General features: G+C 47.5%; 1 protein-coding gene and 1 long non-coding RNA gene across 5 annotated transcripts in view; one reads left to right on the top strand and one right to left on the bottom strand.

Annotated features, from left to right (window-relative positions):
* TRAP1 (TNF receptor associated protein 1) overlaps window positions 1-21,782 on the bottom strand; it is a 38,971-nt gene that overhangs the window by 4,416 nt on the left and 12,773 nt on the right. The window contains exons 5-15 of the mRNA XM_075899109.1: window positions 14,918-14,989; window positions 13,787-13,947; window positions 11,451-11,560; window positions 8,408-8,481; window positions 6,983-7,138; window positions 6,686-6,806; window positions 6,402-6,471; window positions 5,821-5,968; window positions 3,533-3,718; window positions 1,057-1,195; window positions 52-137 (exon numbers count right to left, since the gene is read on the bottom strand). Coding sequence (XP_075755224.1) covers window positions 52-137; window positions 1,057-1,195; window positions 3,533-3,718; window positions 5,821-5,968; window positions 6,402-6,471; window positions 6,686-6,806; window positions 6,983-7,138; window positions 8,408-8,481; window positions 11,451-11,560; window positions 13,787-13,947; window positions 14,918-14,989 — 1,323 coding nt within the window. The remainder of the gene's footprint in view (window positions 1-51; window positions 138-1,056; window positions 1,196-3,532; window positions 3,719-5,820; window positions 5,969-6,401; window positions 6,472-6,685; window positions 6,807-6,982; window positions 7,139-8,407; window positions 8,482-11,450; window positions 11,561-13,786; window positions 13,948-14,917; window positions 14,990-21,782) is intronic.
* The window catches only part of LOC112547016 (uncharacterized), a 30,993-nt gene that overhangs the window by 7,793 nt on the left and 1,418 nt on the right, over window positions 1-21,782 (top strand). The window contains exons 2-3 of one of the 4 annotated variants that reach the window (XR_012896092.1): window positions 5,095-5,211; window positions 17,866-18,028. This is a non-coding gene — a long non-coding RNA (uncharacterized LOC112547016). Of the gene's footprint in view, window positions 1-4,498; window positions 4,670-5,094; window positions 5,827-6,148; window positions 6,408-17,865; window positions 18,525-21,782 lie in introns of those variants that run through there. The other 3 variants (XR_003090749.2, XR_012896091.1, XR_012896090.1) reach the window with 3 other exon arrangements.

Raw genomic sequence — 21,782 nt, 5'->3', positions numbered from 1 at the left:
CTATATAGGTCTTTTCCACCTTTAGCTCCTGGAACACTACAGCACACGTACCTTAACATTGGTGATGCGAGAACCCAAAGCATTTCTCATCCAGGCCATCAGCTCCTCAGCCTCTTTCTCCGTCAGGCGTTCTGCAGCTGTGGGGATAGGATGGGTTACATCACAGTACTGCCATGGGGCAGCACTAGGGATTGTGTGCTTTGTTCCTGAAAAGCAGCTTTGTCCATGTCACATACCCATCTGCTCTCCCACAGACAGAGAGATTGCACTAGGTCGATACACATGCATCATTCCAGAGACCACCCCATGCACAAAGAGAGAAAGTTTATTCCATCCCAAGCCCTACCCTCTGGCATCAGCAATGTCTGCTATTACAATAAAGTGGGCTTTAAAACTAGGTTAGACCAGAGAAGCCAGTGAACTTAATTGTTTTAAACAAGAAAACTGCTTGGCTCCTGTCCATAGCAGACAAGGCCTGCTCTCCTACTAGTCAGGGCAATGTTAGATTTCTTTTGTTTTAAAGAGAAGAATTTACAGCTCTGCTACAGCGCTCCTGCTTCAGGGGTCTCAGTGTCGTTATTGAGACCTACATTTAGTCCTTTGTGCTTTACAGCCACTGGCCTCATGAATCCTCAGCCACCTAAATAGCATCACAGGACAGGGCAGGCTGGCTAAAAGTCTCCCAGAGTGGGCAGGCAGCACTGATTTAGGAGGGGCAGCTGCATCCCTCCCCCCTTTCTTCAGAGAAGGTGGGGAAGTGACAGGAAAGGAACTTGCAATAATTGGCCACCAGCAGTTTAGCCACTATACAAGGAGACAGCTGCCCAGGTCAGGGCCAGGCCGGCACTGCAGAGGCAGGATACAAACTAGAGAGCGTTTTGCTCACATGCCTTAATGCTTTCTTGAGGGAGGACATGAAATTAGGGTATTCTCACTAGCTACCACCTTGGCTAACCTGTGGGAGACTCGGCCCCATCTGGCTGCCGAGCTGGAGAATGTACATGCTGAGCCCAGGACCATGCACCAACTGTAATGGGGGGGGAAGAGATGCCCTACCTGGGTGGCTCTCCTCAAACTTCTCTTCCTTATAGTGGTCAACAACGATGTCAGTCTCTACTGAGATCAGCTTCTTCTTATCAAACTCCCGGAGGTGCAGGAGCGTCAGCTCATCAAACTGCTCATAGCAAAACAGCACCTGTGGGAAAGGACAGTGAGCAACGCGGAGTCCAGGGACGAACAGGACTGCCGGCAGCTCAGAGCTGCATGGACAGTTGCCTCTTCCCTTTCCCAAGAGCATCATGAACGAATGCTTGCAGATCTGCACTGCCCCTCCCTTTACAGCCACTGGCCTCCTGACTCCTCAGTGGCCTCGTGAGCTTCAAGTTGCTCCTCCAACTCCCTGCTCCCCAGACACACATAACACGCCTCAAGGACCCATGGTGGTTTGCTGGCTGACACTGCTGAGCTCTGTGCAAACCCCTCCCCTTGCAGAAGCAGATCGTACCATCAGCAGCTGAGGTCAGGGCTGTCCCTAAGGCATGGAGGATGCCATTCTGCTACGCACTGCATAACCTCACACGTATGGTGCTAGTGCATGGAGGACACCATTTTGCTCTACAAAGTGGCATCCTCTGCACTGCATGATCTTGCGTGCACCATATGTATGAGAGCACGCTGTGCAGAGGATGCCACTTTGTGGAGTAAAATGGTGGGGCCTCATGTATGGTGCATGTGCAGTCATGCGGATGGAGGATATCATGTTGCTTAGCACCCTGTATGCTGTCTGGGGTCCCGGAAGGAAATGGTTCATTATAATGGGGGTTACACTGGGGAACAGTGTGGGAATCTCTGCCTTGCCATGACATACAAAATCTCAGCACACCCAGAACAGCCTTCTCTTGAAGAGGTCTCCTCTTTGCAGATGCAGTGCTGAGTCAAGAAACTGCCAATTATAGATACAACTGCTCATCCTTGAGTATTCTGGACAAACTGGAGAAATGGTCTGAGGTAAATGGGATGAAGTTTAATAAGGATAAATGCAAAGTACTCCACTTAAGAAGGTACAATCAGTTTCACACATACAGAATGGGGAGCGACTGTCTAGGAAGGAGTACTGCAGAAAAGGATCTAGGGGTCATAGTAGACCATAACCTAAATGTGAGTCAACAGCGTGACACTGTTGCAAAAGAAAAACATGATTCTGGGATGCATTAACAGGAGTGTTGTGAGAAAGACAACACTCCTGTTGTCTTTCTTCATTCTTCCACTCTACTCTGCACTGATTAGGCCTCAGTTGGAGTATTGTGTCCAGTTCTGGGCACCACATTTCAAGAAAGATGTGGAGAAGGTCCAGAGAAGAGCAACAAAAATGATTAAAGGTGCAGAAAACATGAGCTATGAGGCAAGGCTGAAGAAATTGGGCTTGTTTAGTTTGCAAAAGAGAAGACAGAGGGGACATGATAGCGGTTTTCAAGTATCTAAAAGGGAGTCAAAGGGAAGAGGGGGAAAATTGTTCTCCTTGGCCTCTGATGATAGGACAAGAAGCAATGGGTTTAATTGCAGTAAGGGAGGTTTAGGTTGGACATTAGGAAAAAACTCCTCACTCTCAGGGTGGTTAAACACTGAATACATTGTGTAGGGAGGTTGTGGAATCTCCATCACTGGAGATATTTAAGAGCAGGTTGGACAGACATCTATCAGGGATGATCTAGAGACAGTGCTTGGTCCTGCTATGAGGGAGGGGACTGGACTTGATGATCTCTCAAGGTCCCTTCCAGTTCAAGTAATCTATCCTCCAGATTTCATCCCCACCCTCTGCCACAGATCCATGGAAGGCCTATGAAATGGACAGTGTGGAATACGCCCACCTGATCCTATCAGATCCCTGCTCAGTGCCCAAGAGGAAATGAACCTCCTCAGAGGGCTCTGCTAAAACTCACAATGGGAGATTTGCTGGAGAGGAGGAGGATGGAGACAGAATTCTTGCTGCCCTGGGGAGGAACTATGAAAGGTGAGGAGAACATTCCAGGGACACCTGGAATAGGCCAAAGGCCCAGCCACTGACCCGCTCCTCACTCACCACCCTGGTACGGACACTGCCCACTAATGACTGGCTCTGAGGTATGACAGTGGTACTGCCGTGGTGTTAAGCCCAAGGACATGCAAGAGCCCACAAATGTTCCCCAATACAGACCAATACCAACTCAGCACTTTGTGAGGCTCCCAGTACCCTTCAATAAACCCTTCCCCACTGCAAGGTGAATATCCACGCCCAAGAGGAGGCAGAGGACTGATAGGCTCCAGCAGCACCGCAGAATGACTGAAGATGAAGTAACACATGGAGAGGGCAGGGAGCAACATATCCCTGGTTTCCTCTCCTCTGCAGCAGCTCTGCTGTATCCTGCAAGCCTGTAAAATACACCAGACCCAAGGAACCCTACAGAGAGGAACCTGGGCCTAGCAGCAGAGGCAGCACTCTGGGAGGCTGATACCAACTAGTATCCTGCTGTGACACAGTACATTGCTCACCCACCTCCATATCCTTTTTCTTCATGGCTTCGAAGTATGGCGAGTGCTCAGCTAGGTGCCGATTGGGCGCACACAGGTAGTAGATATTCCGGCTCCCTGCCTTCATGCGGCTGGCATATTCAGTCAGGCTGGTCAGCTGGCCTGCAGGCAGCGCTGAGGACTCATAACGCAGCAGCTTCGCTATGTCCTCCTAGGTGAGGAAATTTACCGAGTCAGAGGTGTGGTCTCCCATGCAAGGGACTGCGAGGGGCCTGACACCTGCTTGAGTTTCTGCCCAGGTCTTTGCAGTGCCACAGACAGTATACAGCAGCTAACTGGGGGCAACAGGTCATTGGAAAAACTGGATGAGCTTCTCCTCCACAGCACAGACAGAAGGAAATGTGGTTTCTTTGCGGCAGGGGTCTACAACCTTTTTAAGCACAAGGTCACTTTTAGAATTTAAGTGCAATCCAGGATCTACTTCAAACCAAACACCCTGGTCCCTCCTCCTCTCCGCCCCTTCCCTGCCCCTGCTCACACCATCCCCCCTCATTCACTTTTATCAGGCAGCGGTGCGGGGGATGCAGGCTCTGATCTTGAGCTACAAGATTTGAAGTGTGGGAGGGACTCTGAGCTAAGCCTGGGGCAGGGAGTTGAGGTGCAGGAGGGGGTTCGAGGTGCAGGGTCTGTGAGGGAGTGTTGGTGCAGGGGGGACTCAGTGCTAGGACAGGAGTTTGGGATGCAGGAGGGGTTCAGGATTGGGGCCCAGAATGCAGGCTCCAGTTGGGCACCGCTTACCACATGTGGCTTCTGGATGGTGGTACAGTGGGGCTAAGGCAGGCTCACCCCTACCCTGGACCTGCATCACTCCCAAAAGCAGCCAGCAAACTCTCTTCACCCCCAACCCTCCTCTGCTCTGTGGAGATGGGGAAGTGGGAGAAGGGCACCCAGATATCAGTAACTCCTCCTCTTCTTCTCATGCCTTGCACAGCAAGCAGGAGGCTCCCAGAGGGCGGAGGGCAGCTCCAAGGCAGAGAGCAGGAGCAGCACAGCAGAGCTGAGAGGAGCAGATGAGGTGCCAGCACTTAAAAGCCTCCTGGCCAAACCGGTCAGGATCACCCGTCAAAGGCTCTGAGATCTACCAGTCGATCCCAATCGACTGGTTAGTGACTACTGCTTTACAGGGTGTTTTCATGGCTTAAATCCAAGGACGGCATCCCCTAAAACTGACTATCCACTACAACCCCCAAATCTTTTTAGAGTCGCTGCTTCCCAGGATAGATTCCCCCATCCTGTAGGTGTGGTCTACATCCTTGGTTCCTAGATATATGCATTTACATGTAACCATGTACAAATGCGTAGACGTCCGTTTCATAGTCGGAGATATCTGCATCTGTGTATCATGTTTGCAGATTGGACGTGGATGCACATTTTGCATCCCCGCAGGGCTCTACACATAGTGTGTGCTTGAGCCCAGCTTACCAACCCATCCATCTGCATCAGTGACCTGTTCTCCATTATTTACCACTTCCCTAACCGTTGCCTCATCTGCCAACTTTATCAGTGATGATTTATGTTTTCTTCCAGGTCATTGACAAAGACGTTAAACAACATAGGGCCAAGAACCAGTCTCTGTGGAACTCTACTAGGGACACACCCACTCAATGGTGATCCTGTTTATAACTACATTTGGAGTTCTGTCAGGTAGCCTGCTTTTAATCATGAGCCACGTTAAAAAACTAGAAAGAGAAAAAATTAAGCAAAATGTCTTTCGATAGCTAGTCAAATAACTTACAGGAGTCTATTACATCATCACTATTATCAACCAAACTTGTAATCTTACCAAAAAAGAGATATCAAGTTAGTTTGACAGGATCTATGCTCCATAAACCCACGTTGATCAATACTGATTATATCACCCTCCTTTAATTTTTGATGAATCAAGTACTGTCTCAGTTGTCCGTATCTTGCCCAGGATGGATGTTAGATTGACAAGTCTATAATTAGGGAGGTGGGGGTGTTAATTTTGGGATTAATAACAGCTAGTCCCAGGGAGAAGGCATATTTACTCTGTCTAGTGTGTGGGCTGTGTCTGAGAAAAGATGGGGAATGACACCTGCCCATACACCCCTTTCTAAAACCTTGTAGGACACTGGAGATCAGAATGTTTTGGAACATTTGTAACAAGGTCACATGAACAAATGGTAGGATCCAGTGAAGAGAATCACTTTCCTGCACCTCCCTGCCTTATCCCAAATCTGGACAGCGGTCTGTTCTTTTTCATGCCAGCCAGATACTTAGTAAAGTATGTACCTTGACATCCTGCTCTGCTATAGTCACAATCCCCTCTCTCATGAACAACCCGTAGTCCTCAAAGAACTTGGCATATTTCTCAGGGTCCTTCTTGCTTTGGTCAATGAAAAACTTGATCAGCCTTTTCTGCAAAACGTCCCGGAGTTTCCTGCAGTAAGTACAAGTATTTTCAAAAGCAGTCGATGGACCAAGGTGTTCCAAGGTTTTAGGTTAAAGCCTAACTACAAAACACTATGGTAGAAAGTCTAGCTACAAAACATTCATCAGCTACAAACCTGAAACACTAGAATGATAAAAGCTAATTACAGATAACTAAATGTCTTCACAGATAAAGGAGAAAGCCAATGCTTTGGACAATGGTGGTTCTGACAGACAATGAGGCAGTGAGAAGGAGGTAAAGAGGTGGTCACAGTCTGCACTGTTTTTTAGCTTCTCAATCCGGGGCATGAAGTGAGCTGAACTGCCCAGCTCACCTGCCAGGTCTTGATCTGAAATGGCATCCCATAGCTTATCACCACATACCCAGAGATGGAGTAGCACTCTCACTCACGCCCTGGGAACCAGCCCCGCTGTTTGCTCACCTGATGAGGGTGCTCTCCTGCAGCAGCTCCCTGCTGAGGTTCAGGGGAATGTCCTCACTGTCGACAACTCCTAGAACAGGCAGTGACATGAGTAGGGTACAACTGGACCTAGAGTACTCAATCCCTTGCTAACTTCTCCCTCCCCACAAATATCTAGCAGATGTCTCACGTCATCATCCTGGCAGCCTTTAGAAACTAATCTGCAGCCACTGCCTTAAGTGACACTAAAGGAAGATGCTGTTGCAGCCCTTCATACACTCCAGCTCACTTCCCAGCCAGCCTACCTCTGAGGAAACGCAGCCATTTTGGCAGGATGTCAGCGGCTTTGGTCTGGATGAGGATTTTGCGGCTGTAGAGGGCTACACTAGAGCCCAGCTCCCTGCTGACATCAAACATGGATGGCTTCTGTGGAAGCAAGAGGGAAAGGAGACACACCATCAAACCCCAGGGGGCACTGCTTGGGGCCCTGAGCAGCGTTCATATGAAAGCATCATGCTCTGCTGGTACTATGGGTTTCAGAGGTCTGAAGTGATCACAGCCTACACTGAGGATTCCCCCCCCCCCCCCCCCCCGAGTCTCACCATCTCGGGTACATAAAAGATGCTGCGGATGTTGAGGGGGGCGTCCGTCTTGTAGTGCAGGGTGTAGCGGGGCTTGTCATAAGCCTGGGCTATGAAACGGTAGAACTCCTCATGCTGCCATTCACCAATCTCCTTGGAGTCCAGCATCCAGAGTGCCTGTGGGGGAGGAGGATACTTAAATTCCCACCAGTCTGGTAACTGTGACACTCCCCCTCCCCCCGACAGCCACACGCTGACACATTTGCTTTTTATTCTGCCCCTCTCCTAACACATTCCATCATTCTGGACAGGGTCCTGAGCTGGGCCGCACTATTACTAATTATGGCCTGGCCTTTCAAAGCTGACAACATCGTATCCTGCACAACCATGGGACACTTAAGGATTCCCACCTTACAAAGACTGGCTCTCCCTGCAGCCAGATCTCTCTCCTCTCAAGGATTCCATAGGGAATCCAGCAAGTGCCTTGACAATGGATGTTGGGCTGATTTTATTTCTGTGGCCAAACAACGTATCACACTTCAGTGGGAAGAGGCTCCAATGTAGCATTGGCTAAATGACAAGTATTCAGTAATTCCTGGGGGAGGGGGGATCAGTTTCTGTAACATGGGTCCCATCTCCAAATTTAAGTTTGCAGGGAATCAGTCTTGCTGTGTGGAAAAATGGAAGAATGAGAACCAGGACAGGGACCTTGGATAGGAATAGGACACCTGATTGAGACGACTACTGCTGCCATTCCCTTGAAGAGAACAGACTTGAGTGTTACAGCCTGTGTTGCTAGTGCCAGGTTGTCAGCTTAAATGAACCTGCAGCATGTCATTTGGGCCATGTCACTTACATACAAGTTAAAAAGGAACGGAGCTAGTACTGATCACTCCAGGAGGCCAGCGAGCAGTTTCTACTTCTTGCTAACCTGACTTCTGAGAGGCTCACAAGGTGCGACGGGGAACATTCACGTGGTTCTCCCTGTTAAGTACACTGTATGTGCACATTAGGTGTGTGGGGGGTATGAATTAATGCCACCACTTTGGAGACAGAAGATAGTCAGCGACTTGCAATCACTGGACTCTACATGACGACAATGATAGAGACAGGAGAGGTCACAGACTTCATGCACTCAAGCCATAAAGCACAGGTTAAACTGCACACCCCACAAATTCTAGGTACACAGCGCAGTTAGCAAAACTACCCTATCCCAGAAGATCACCTTGATTATGACAATCTTGTAGTCCATTGAGACGAAGAAGGCCCACTCATGCGGCTCATTTACTAGCCTTAGTTGCCCACTGCTGCCCTAAGAAATCATCACTGCTTCACCCATTGGCAGTCCCTGGTCATTTCTGGACCTATTCACTGATCTCCTGACCCCACTGCAAGACTACAAGTTTCCCTTCCAATCACTGCCCAACCCACGACTCTCAATCTTACCTGTAAAGTGTTGATGCGTCGCCCATTGAGGTAGAGGGGAAAGCTGATGAAGTTGCTATATTTTGTCACCACCTCTGGAACAGAGAGAAGCACTTTCAATTAAAAAAAAAAAAATCCAGAATACAGGTTTTAATCAGATTTCAGCTTCCACATTGTTGACACCGGGATGGGCCATGAGAAACTGTTGTGTCAGCACAGATTAGCCCCTTTGAAGTGTTCCTGCTCCCACTGCAGCCTGCTCCTACTCCCCATAGCATTGAACCACAGCTCATTTGGTAATCAGAAAAAAAATACATGGACTGGAGGAGCTAAGAAAAGAGCAACATCAAAAGTTAGCAGTCTGGAGTGACTGAATATTTAGCTTAGCAAAGGGATGGCAACTGGAAGTAGAGGCAGTGAGACTGGTCTATAAACATATGAAATAGCTGAAGATCTAAGTGGGAAAGGAGTATTTAATGTAGCACTCTGACGTACAAGTAGGAGTAATGGGACAGACAAAAGGGAACATGCTATCAGGAAGGGAGTAAACTGCAGCAAGGGAGGTTTAGGTTAGAAAAACTTCCTAACTGTCAAGGTGGTGAAACACTGGAATAAATTGCCTAGAGAAGTTGTGGAATCTCCATCACTGGATATATTTAAGAGCAGGTTGGCTAGACATCTATCAGGGATGATCTAGACAGATTATGCTTGGCCCTACCATGAATGCAGGAGACTGGACTTGATGACCTTTCGAGATCCCTTCCACTTCTAGTATCCTATGATTTTATAAGTCTTGACTGAACATCAGTGAGATCGACTAAGCTGTAGAACCCTCTCCTGAGAGAAGGGATGGATTGGTTAGGGCATATAAAACTGGACCCAGCAAAACGCCAATAAACCTCCGGCAAATAATCCTGCACTGGCCCAGGGAATGGAGAGGACAACGTAAAAGGACTTTTCTCTCTTTTAGGGTATGTCTAGACTTCATGCCTCTGTTGGCAGAGGCATATAAATTAGACATACTGACAGTCAATGAAGCAGGGATTTAAATAGCCCCTGCTTCATTAGAATAAAAATGGCCGCCGTCTTGTGCCAGCTCAGCTGTTTGTCAGCACAAAGCGGCAGTCAAGATGAGGATCGGTCAGCAAGGAAAGCCTTTGCCGACTGATCCCTTATGCCTCGTGAAACGAGGTTTACAGGATCGGTCGGCAAAAGCTTTCCTTGTTGACCGACCCCCGTCTTGACTGCCGGTTCGTGCTGACAAACAGCTGAGCCGGCACAACACGGTGACCATTTTTATTCTAATGAAGCGGGGGATATTTAAATCCCCGCTTCATTGACTATGTCAGTATGTCTAATTTATATGCCTCTGTTGGCAGAGGCATATAGTCTAGACATACCCTTACTGCTACTGTTACAACTTTGAATGAAGAAGTGCTAATGTGCCACACTAATCTCAAAACATGGGTTGAGAAGAACATAGGGACAGTTAAAGGGTGGGGCTCAAGTGTTTCCATGTCACCCAGCTTTTTCTGTGGCTCACAACTCCCTGTACCTTTCACTTGTCAGGATAGAATTTAAGAAGCTTGGTTTCTGCCCAGGGCAAATGAGTTTCTTTAGCAAAACTATTCAGCTATTTGAAAGCGAGAGACAGAAGGGGACACTTTCCCATTAGACAAGGAATTCTTCATTTTAAAAAACCTCAGCTTTCACACCTAAACAGTGTGAAGTAAAGATATGGAAAACTGGTAAAAATAGGATTCTTAGGGAGAAGTATATTTCAAGGTCTCAAGAAAAACTGGTTTAAATTTGGCCATGTTAGAACCATTTTAAAATGCAATTCACACGTGCATGTTTAGTAAAATATTTTAAATACATAATCCAATGTGTACAATGAAACAAAATAGGGATCCATGAAAATAACAGCAAGAGATCACATCATTACATACCACACTGAAATGCCTATGAAGAGATGGGCAAAGTTAGGGTTAGCAGGCTATGGAACCTTCCCATTTGCTAACCACACCTTGCAATCTTTATGGTTCTTTTAACAGTTTTCCTCCTACCTTGTGAAATATACAGAAGTAGGCCAATGTTAGAAAACTAGGAGTTTAAGCTCCCAGACAGGTTGCTAGAAAAAGCCTGCTTGCTAATTCAAAAGGACTTTTCTTAAGGAAATGGGAAAATCTGATGGGGGTTGAGTTGGCAGCACCCTGTATAATTCTAGATTAGAACAGAGGAAGAATGGGGTGGAGCTATGATCTTTGGGGGTGGGGCAAGCGGCTCCTGGATTATACCAACAGGAGTGTCATCCTACTTTTGTGAGCAGCACCTGTGGTGAGCAAAGGACAGATCATCTCTGCCCAAGCTCACCCTTAAAATCTCATCACCCTCTGCCCTTCCCAGGCCCCTTAAGCAGAGGATCCCAGAGCACTTTACAAATATCAGCTGCTTCACTGTAATAGCTCTCAAGTGACAGAGAACTTCTGAGGAGCAGACTCCTCCCAGCTTTATAATACTGCGCATGGAACTTTCCACAGCTCCAGGTAGCCCGAGAGAATTAGGGCTCACCTGGGACTGCTCACAGGAAGAGAAAGCACTGCAGCAGGAAGGCTATAGAGAAGATATGCCCACAGTGCTTCACTCCTTCACTGCAACCCTGACTCCCATCCACAGGGCTCCAAAAGCTCCGCTGATCTTCACAAGAACTGCAGCACTGGTGTGGAGCCCCACCAGGGTGGGATTGTAAAGTGGGGAGACCTCCCAGAGCTCTGGCAATGAAATGTCAACTTTTATGGGGGAAAAACAGCATCACCCAACAGGCAACTTACAAATGTATAGGCATCAAAGGCTGGGTGCCTGGCCAGTGCAGGAGACTAGGAGTCAGGACACACTGGGGTCTAATCTAAGATCTGTCACCACATCACCAGCTCTCTAGCCCTCCGTGAGATGGGGACAGCAATCCTCAGGTGGGAGGGGCTACCAGAGTCCAAGGGACACAATTACATTTTCTCCCACGGACGATACTGGTGTGCAGAAGGCACCGTTTCCCCACCCTCCTCACCTTTGACTCTGTCCTCATTCGCAAACTCTTTACACTCCTCTTTGAGATGGATAATAATTTTGGTCCCAGTTCTGACACCAGAGGCTTCTGCGATCTCAAACATTCCTGAGCTAGGATTAGAAACACAGTATTGCATAGAAAACTCTCCCTTTTTCTCATTAACAAGCAAGAGTGAAAAGAGATCATTAACCAAAGACGAGCTTTTCAAACCACGAACAACTCCTCAGCACCCCGCTCCCATTGATGTCAATGGACATTGGGCACGGTGGCATTTATAAGCTGTCACCCAGATTTATATCTGGTACAGCCAGCAGAGACCACAGCTCCCAGCAGATACTGACAGCATCATTGCATGCTGGATGATGTCATCTGTCTGGGCTAAACCGCCATTTAATACAGATACTTGCAGCATTTAATACAGATACTACGGGGTCTGAACAGGCAGACTGCATGGATTTCTGTTGGCCCACGCACGTGTGCCCCATCTATGATTTTTTCCACTAGACTGCAGTGGTACACTGTGACAAAAGGCTGCTGAGCTCAGTGACAGGGCCTTCTTTGCTACCAATGGTCATCTCCTCGCTTTCTAGTTCAAAGAGACTGCTCCATCTAGGGATAAGTTGCGTTTAATCAACTAATTGACTAGTTGATTGAATTTCCATCAACCAGTTGATTAGTCAATAAGGGGGGGGGCTGCTGAGCCATAGCGGGGTTAGCTCCCCTCAGGAGTTAACCTTGCTGTGGCTCTGCCTTTTAAATGTATGAAGAGCGATCAGGCTCTTCATACATTTAAAAGGCTGAAGCACAGCGAGCGGGACGGGGCGCGAGCCAGGACAGCCGATTCCCGGCTCGCACCCAATTCCCCCCACTGCACTTCAGCCTTTTAAATGTATTAAGAGCCTAGCAGTTCTTAATACATTTAAAAAGCAGAGGCGCGGCTTCTGGGACGGGGCACAAGCCAGGAATCATCTGACTCCCAGCGTGCACCTGGTCTCCTGCTGCACTTCAGCCCCCCACGGAGATGGTGCTAGGGGGAACCGGCTTTTAAGCTGGCTCCCCCCAGCACTGGTTCCTGCTCCCCATCCTTGCTGCCTCGGGAGGAGGGGAGGAGAGGAAGCGACTAGTTGACTAGTCACTTACATCCCTAGTTCCATCTGCCTAAGGATCAAATGCTTCAAGGAGCAGCACCAATACAAGGGTGGGAAACACACTGTGAAAGGCGCAGGATTGGCAGCGACCCTGACAGGACGATTACATTTGGCACTGCAAAGCAGACCATCATCTGGAACACAACAGAAGCCAAAGATTCATGTGTAAAAAGAGTTTTCAGGGATTTGTAACTCAGCAAATTCTTTCTTCCCACAGGCTTTTAATAGGATGTGGAGCTTTTCACATCTAGGGCTCTGGTCCAAATCTGGCACAAGCCTGCAGTAACTCAAAGCTTCTGCCATGCGATGGACATTCGGTGGCTCATGGGAAACGAGTGGGTGACCTATAGGGAAGCCCAGCTCCCAGCAGGTGTGTGCCCTTGTTATAGCACACTACGGCAGGCCTCCTTGTTGGCACACTCAGCAAAACGACCAGCCCCTGGAGACTGGATTGCCTCTGTCCTCTGCCCGCAGCATCGCTCCATGGCAGGGCTGAGGTTCTGGGGGCAGAGTACAGCCAGTCTTGAGAGCTGTCACTCTGGCACACTTAGCAGGACTGACTTCACATGGAGCTGTCTTGCTGAACCAGCCTGTAGCAGTGTGGAGCTGACAGTCTGCAGGGAGGGGCACCACCCAGCTCTCCCAACCCATCACTCTCTTGTCTTGGAGCAGCCCTTGCAGCTTTGCCCCAGCACAGCTAGGCAGCTGCATTACATGGGGGGTGAGTTTATAACAGAGACTTTCACCTGTAATCAGTGGGGCTGACAACAGCCACTGTGGACCAGCAGGAAGGGTGGGGAATGACTCTGCGCCTTCAAAAGGGGTGGGGCCTGAGGGTGGAAGGGGCAGGACCAAGGGCAGTCAGTCCCTAGTGCTGCCCAGATTGCAGAACTTCCCTACCTCCAGCAGCAGTTCAAAGGAACCCGGGGCAACTGCCCCCTTTGAATCTCTGGACTACTGGGCAATTGCCCCCTTTATTCCCCCACCTGCCCCCCATCAGTGGGCATGCTTGTAACCTAAGCAGAATTTTAGCTGCTGTCTAGATGCAAAGATCAGTGCCCTGCCTCGCCTCACCTCCCCTTCGCCCCCCCGCCTTCCAGGCCCCACCCAGGTGAAGATACAGACATCACAAAACTCATTCACTCTTACAGATAGATTAGCCTCTTTTTCCTGTTCTGCAGCTCTTACCCGTCTGAAGACCAGTGGTAGCCAGGGCTTCCGGACTCCGCAGATTGTGAGTACACCTCCACTTTCTCAGCTACCATGAAGGCAGAGTAGAAGCCCACTCCAAACTGGCCAATGATCTTACTACTGGCCTCTGCCTGGCTTTGCAGGGCATCTAAAAATGCCTGTAAGGACAATGAGTACCAGGTATATTGGACTGCAAGTCCACAGATCCTCAACTACTGCTGGAAGGCTGCAGCATTCTCCCATACCCCCACTGCTGCTCTTCCCACATGCCCCGACTCAGCCTGGTGCTACGTTTGCTCTGAGAGAGCCTGGCACCTTGGTACATTCCTTTCCAAGGAGTCCCCTCCGCTTCTGCTACTTTGGAGTGGTCAGCACTCTGGGGGCTGAGCTCACCCTTGCGGGGGCAGCACATGTGGCAAGGGGGCCAGTGACTTGCTCCTACACAGCAATGTCGTAAGGGAGGGGCAGTGATTGCAGCTTTGGACCAGGAAAGTGCTGCTGAGGGCAGTGCTGGCTGTGACAGGTGCAACAGAGGAAAGAGAATGGGGTGTGATTGCTCAGTTGCAGGAAATGAAAAAACCTGGCAAATACATGCACCAGCAAACAGCTGTGCCCATCCCACCTCGCCAGTAACTGTGCTGCCACATGTGGCACGACGCTGAGATCATGATGGCAGAGAGCTTGTGGATCTGCATCAGGATGCCTTGGGGGAGAGGAGGGGGAGTTGGCTTTAACAAAGCGGCTCAGCCTGATGCACCTTGACTATATAAAGAACCTGGCTATACAGAATATAGGACACAAGCAGAGTCTTGCAAATCCATAGATATCTACTTTATATCCGTGAATATCGGCAGCACATATTTACTGATACAGATGCGGATACAATATAGGCTCTATACATAAGGGACCCCCTGGCAAATGTGGCCTTGATCCGTCAGTGAGAGGAAAACAGTTCTTTAGGGTTATCCTGGTACCAATGACCACACACACCATAGGTCCGGAACAATGAGGCTGGTTGGATGGCTTCACCTCCTAACAGGTCCCCTTCACAACAGAGCCTCAGGAGATGCAGGATGGGGGACCCTCAGTGAAATGAAAATGGCCATGAGGACAAAACAACGCTCTTACCTTTGAGCCAGATCGAGCAATGGTGCCGAGATTAGATGCAAGCTCCTCCTGGGTCATTCCAATGCCAGTATCCTGCAGGGAACATGAGAGAAGCTGAGGAACCAGGGCAGTGCGTTTCCACAGCAGACAGGACACAGAACGGACTCAGGTACCACTACCATCAGGGGCTGTCGGTTAATAAAACGAAAGAGGAGTTTCCCCCACAATGAATGGTTCCCCTTCCCCAGGCCAGGGCAAGGGACTCAGGGAATGCAGGGTTCTAAGGTGCAGAAACCATGTAGTTACAGTAGTTACAAACCACGTTAGCAGAATGCACAGAGTAGACACACAACTGCACTAAGGGTATGTCTAGACTACATACCTCTGCTGACTGAGGCATGTTAATTAGACATACTGACATAGTCAATGAAGCGGGGATTTAAATATCCCCCGCTTCATTAGAATAAAAATGGCTGCCGCTTTGTACCAGCTCAGCTGCTTTTTGGCACGAAGTGGCAGTCAAGATGGGGATCGGTCGGCAAGGAAAGCCTTTGCCGACTGATCCCTTATGCCTCGTGCAACGAGGTTTATAGGATCGGTTGGCAAAGGCTTTCCTTGCTGGCCGATCCCCGTGTTGATTGCCACCTCGTGCCGACAAACAGCTGAGCCAGCACAACGCAGCGGCCATTTTTATTCTAATGAAGCAGGGGATATTTAAATCCCTGCTTCATTGACTATGTCGGTACATCTAATTTACAGGCCTTGGTCTGCAGAGGCATGTAGTCTACACATACCCTAAGAGAGAAACTCTATCCTCAGTAACTGAATACTCTGTTATCACAGCAGTGCCTACTGGCCCTGACCAAGGGGGCCCCATGGAGCTAAAGGCTTGTACAGATGCTTAATGAAGAACAGTCCCTGTTCCTAAGGAGAGAAGATAGACCAAGTGTGGGAGAAAGGAAGGCTAATTCCCATTGTACAGGCAGGGAAAAGTCTGAAGACCAGACCCAAGGGTGTCTGGGACAGAGCAAGCATTTGAACCCAGATCTCACAAGCCTCAGCCAGTTCAGTAGCTTGTCTACCAGACCATCCATCCTCACAGTGGGTGCTACCATGAACCAGCTCTTTTTTATTCTCTTTACCACCTTCGCTAACTCAAAGCTACCTTCTGCAAAACTCCACTGCCAAGAATGCTGGTAGCATGCCGAAATCCAGGCTGGAGAGCACTCGCGTCTTGGCTTCAACACAGACTGTCGAGCAGGCCAGGAGTTGGCTACTACACGGACAATACATGGACTTGCTATGTAGGCCAAGCTTTGAATGCTGGCGTATGGCAGCATGAAATGTGTTAGTCCATTGTTAGATATTTTTATCCACTTCAGTCTTTTGTATTTACACTCCCATTTATCGCAACAAACAACTCGCTCCTTGGCATCCTTGCATGGCCATCTCTCAGTCAGGTAGCAGTAAGAAAGGGCTTGTTTGCTTTGACTGAGCTTTAGTTATCCCTGTGGCTTCTTAGGATAATTGAGGCAACATAGCAAAAATCCCAACTCAGAAATGGCTAACCCGTAACACAGGGGTCCAATCCACTGTGAATAACACCTCCTCCCTCCTGCTCTGCAAGAGTCCCCCAGAACCCTTCCATGTTGGGTTTCCTTTTAAGATGCTGCTTTTGAACTCATTTCCTTTCAGACCTTCCACAGAAACAAAGAGCAAGCTAATGCCATCAGAGTGGTGAGAAAATGGGCTTGGTGTCAAACCTGAGTTTCCCACAGTGCAGCATCACCAGCTGCATTGCAAAGGGCCAAGTGAACTCACTCCTACACTCTCTCAGTCCCTCTGGTTAAGCACAATGGCACATGAGCTGTTTTAGTGCCACAGTAAACTAAGGTTTTTGTCCAAAGGAGGGTTTTGAGTCACCTACCATCACCAAGCACAAATTACTACATGGGAAAACCAGAAGCAAAACAGGATCTGATTTCACAGGCTCTTGTCAAGAGTCAGGATACAGGCCCCCAAATGCCAGCAAAATGAACAGCATGAGCAGTGGTCTCCCTGAAATCCAGCCCCACTGACGTCAGCTACTTTCCACCCCAGCTAGCTATTTCCTCACCATGTAGGTTTCTTATTAACTAGTAAGACAAAATGTCATAATTAATGCTGACAACGCACAACTATTTTTAGATCAGCGTTTATTTCCAACGTATGATCAAAATATCTTCAAGTGTGCACGAGATACTGGCTAATAATATACATCTTGGTTACTGGTGAGGTGCTTCCGCTGCGTCCACAGAGCTTCCCCTTGGGACACCTTTCATCTTATTAAAGATGGCAGCCCAATCAGTCACCTTAAGAATGTGAAATGAATTAGACGCTAGGTAGGGTCTCAATAGCAGGGTTTGTACAGCCAGAAAAAACAAACAGCAAATGGCAAAACCTCAGGAATCTGACAAAAACGTCCCTGCCCCCAAGCCAGAAAGAAAAGTTTTCAGCATCTGGTTCAGGCTTTGTTCATTCCAGACCCCTGAACAGAGCTCTGGGCTCCTCTGCTCCACTTCTATTTATAGCATAGCACGTCATTCCCAAATTCCTATACATAAAAAAAAAATCCCTGCTCGCTGAATGTAATTGGCCGTTATTGAACCTCTGCCAAACTCACTGCAAAATGCTTAAGGAAAATTCCTGGAGACGGGTTTGAACGGAATGAAACACAACTGCAATGAAGACATCTTTCAGTTCAAACTAACTGCTCCCCAAACTGCTCTGAAGCAAGCTGCTATAGGGAAATGGGAAAGGTATTTGTACATGGCTGGCTAAAGCTTCCAGCAAAATGATATTCCACATTGCAGCAAAATACCTGGACTGACAGAAATAAAACATGATCAGCTTAAAAACTTCTCTTTCAGTGCACAGGTTCTCTGACAGCTGCAGCTTTCTCTTTACCTCTCCCCTTTTGTCACCGACAGCACTGCTCCCAGCCAGCCAGCAAGCTCTCTAATCAACAAGCAACACTCTTGGCAATGATGTCCCTCAGCAAAGAACACTCCAGGTTTGGAAGGTACAACAAATCTCCAAGGAGAAGGAGAGGGGTAAGCAGGAAAGGGAATTCCAAAGAATAGCCTATCCACGGTGAGATGAGGTTGATTAAAGAGGCCATAAAATCAAAAACCCAATATTGACTGGGAACATGTTAACTCATGGTGTGATACAAAGATAAAGTTTTAGAACATTAACAACTGCTTGTAGGAGGCATTCTGAATCTAGTCCTAAGTGAAGCACAGGATCTGGTGTAAGAGATGAATATATCTGAACTGCTTAGTAACTGCAACAGTAATGTAATTAAATTTAACATCTTTACAGGAGGGAAAATACCAAAGAAACCCACCATGGTAGCATTTATCTTCAAAAGAGGAACTAAACAAAAATTAGGCTAGTTAAACGGAAATCAAAAGGAACAGTCAGAAGAGTGAAATGCCTGTAAGCTCCATGGAAACTTTAAAAAAAATTATGATAGATGTCCAAATTATATGAATACCTCTAAAACAAAAGTAGCAAGAGGATCACAAAAATGTTCCATGGATAATCAATATAGTAAAAGAGGCAATTAGAGAAAGAGACATTTTCTAAAAAGTGGAGGTCAAATTCTACTGAGGAAAAGAGAAAGGAGCATAAACTCTAGCACGAATAAAAGCATGACCAGACAGGCCAAAAAAGAATCTGAAGAGCATCTAGCAGAAAACACAAAAACAGCAATTAAAAAAAAAAGTACGTCAGAAGCAGAAAGCCTGCTAAACAATCAGAGCAGCCACTGGACAGGCAAGGTGCTAAAGGAGCACTCCGGGAAGAAAAGGCTGTTTTAGAGAAGCTAGAAGAATTCTCTGCATTGGTCTTCACTGCAGAGGATGTGAGGAAATTCCCATACCTAAGTCATTCTTCCCAGGTGATAAATCTGAGGAACTGTCCCCAGACTGAGGTGTCAGAGAAGGTTTTGGAACAAATTGATAAAAAAAAAACAGTAATAAGCCATCGGGACCAGATAGTATGCATGCAAAAGTTCTTAAGGAATTCAAATATGAAACTGCAAAGACAGGATACTAGATGGGAAGGGCTCTGAGTTACCTGGGAAAGAATTTTCTGTAGTGTCTGCCTGGTGGGTCTTTCCCACATGCTTAGTGTCTAACTGATCATCATATTTGGGGTTATGAAGAAACTGGTGGTGGTGGGGGGATGGAAAATTCATCCTCCTCTAGAGAATGGGTCACAGGTCACTTTCAGGTTTAAACTAATGTAAATGGTAAATTCTCTGTAACTTGAAGTCTTTTAACTATTAGTTGAGGACTTCAGTAATTTAGCCTCCAGTCTATTTCAGGTGTGCGTGTGTGAGATTCTGTGGCCTGAACTGTGCAGGAGGTCAGACTGATCTTAAAGTCTATGAGAACTACTAACAGTGATATGTAACATTAGCCTCTGTCCCAGAGGACTGACAGATAGCAAATGAAATGCTGATCTTTTAAAAAAGGCTCCAGAGGCCATACCTTGGCAATTACAAGCCAATAACTTCACTACCAGACAAACTGGTTAAGGCTATAATAAAGAACAGAATCATCAGACTCATAGATGCACATGATTTGTTGGGGAAGAATCAACGTGGATTTGGTAAAGAGAAATCATGCCTCATCATCTGATTAGAATTCTTTGAGAGGGATCAACAAATACTTGGATAAGCGTGATCCAGTGGATATAGGGTACTTGGATTTCAGCAAGTCATTGACAAGGTCCCTCACACCAAAGACTCTTAAGCAAAGTAGGCAGTCAGAAGGAAAGAGGGAAGGTCCTCTCATGGATCAGTAACTGCTTAAAATATAAGAAAAAGAGGGGTGGAACAAATGAAGTTTTCACAGTGAAGAGGGGTAAACCGCAGTGTCCCCGAGGGATCTGTTCTGGGAACAGTGCTGTTCAACATATTCAAAAATGAGCTGGAAAGAGGTAAACGGTGAGGTGGAAAAATTTTCAGACAATACAAAACTAATCAAGATAATTAAGTACAAAGCAGACTGTGAAAAGTCACAAAGAACAAAATGGCAGATAAAATTCAATATTGATAAGGGCAAAGTAATGTACATTGGAGAACAATCCCAACCAATCTTCCCTCTAATTTTTCATATGCATGTGCAGAATGAATTTTGTTATGTGGTGGTGATGTGTGGTGGGAATGGGGCTCAGGCTCCGAGTTGGGGCAGAAGGGGTAGGGGTGAGGGCTCTCACTGAGAGTGAAGGCTGTGGGGTGGGTCTAGGGATGAGAGATTTGGAGTGCAGTTTGCCCTGGGACTGTGGCAGGAAGAGAGGACTTCCCCAAGTCCTCTCTCCCAGCAACAGGTCTGGGGCTATGGGAGAGGCATGTTTCCCCTACACACACAGTCCTGAGCACTATGTACAGAAAATGATGGGGTCTAAATTAGTTATCAGTCAACACAGACATCTTGGAGTCATGGTGGACAGTTCTCTGAAAACACTTGTTAGAAGTGCAGCAGCAGTCAAAAAAGTTAATGTTAGGAACCATTAGGAAAGGTCTAGATAAAACAGAAAATATCATAACATCGCTATGGAAATCCATAGCACGCCCACACCCTTGAATACTTCAAGCAGTTCTGGTCACCCATTCTCAAAAAAATACATTAACCAGGAGATCTTACCATGATCAAAAAGGAGTCTCTCAAAAAGTGGAAACTTGGTCAAATTCCAAAGGATGAATCTAAGCAAACAATGCCAGTATGCAGGGGCAAGATTAGAAAGGCAAAGGCACAAAATGAGCTCAAACTAGCTAAAGATATAATGGGTAACAAGACAACATTCTACAGCTATATTAAAAGCAGGAAGATGACCAAGAATAGAGTAGGCCCTTTGCTTAGTGAAGAGGGAGAAACAACAGGAAATTTGGAAATGGCAGAGGTGCTTAATGACTTCTTTTTTTCGGTTTTCACCAAGAAGATTGATGGTGATGAGATGCCCAACATAGTGAACGCTTGTGGAAATGGCGTAGGTTTAGAAACTAAAATAGGAAAAGAACAAGTTAAAAATTTCTTAGAAAAGTTAGATGTCTTCAAGTCACTGGGGCCTATCCCACAAGACAGCTGTCATCCATGATTTAATACTAGATGAAGGGGCTGACCTGACTTGTATCACTGAAACCTGGCTGGGAGTGGAGGGAGGTGTTGACCTTTCCCGACTGTGCCCAGATGGGTTCTCGGTTCAGCACCAATCACGGCTTGATGGTCGGGGAGGTGACTGTCTATTGGGATAGCATTTCACTGGCCAGGGCCTTGGTCCAACGAAGTGTTAGATTCAAGTATCTGTACCTGATGTTGTGTGGCCAGGATAGGGTGGGCATTCTGCTTGTATACTGTCCACCCCGCTGTACAGCAAATGCTCTCCTTGAGCTGGCCAAGGTGGTCTCGAATGTGGCACTGAGGACCCTGAGGCTTCTGGTCGTGGGGGACTTTAATATTCATGCCGAGGCTGTCCTGTCTGCTCCAGCCTGAGATTTTATAGATACCAGGATGACCCTAGGACTACCCCAAGAAATAACTGCCCCCACACATGCGGCAGGTCATACACTCTATCTGGTCTTTTGGACTGAGAGTGATAGAGTTCTTGGGTTAAGGGATGTGGTTACACTCCCTTTGTCATGGACTGATCACTACCTGCTCAAGTTTAGACTATCTGCTGACCTTCCCCTCCATGGGGGTGTGAGGGACCGATAAAATATGAGGGCAGGGGACTGGACTCAATGACCTCTCGAGGTCCCTTCCAGTTCCAGTATTCTATGATTAAGATGGCCCAGCCTTGGAAGTTGATGGATCCCGGAGGGTTTCCTGAATTCCCT

The sequence above is a fragment of the Pelodiscus sinensis genome, chromosome 16 (genome assembly GCF_049634645.1).
Source record: "Pelodiscus sinensis isolate JC-2024 chromosome 16, ASM4963464v1, whole genome shotgun sequence".
Lineage (NCBI taxonomy): Eukaryota > Metazoa > Chordata > Testudines > Trionychidae > Pelodiscus > Pelodiscus sinensis.
The sequence above is the reverse complement of the archived record's forward strand: the minus strand, read 5'-3'. Positions and strand labels throughout refer to the sequence as shown.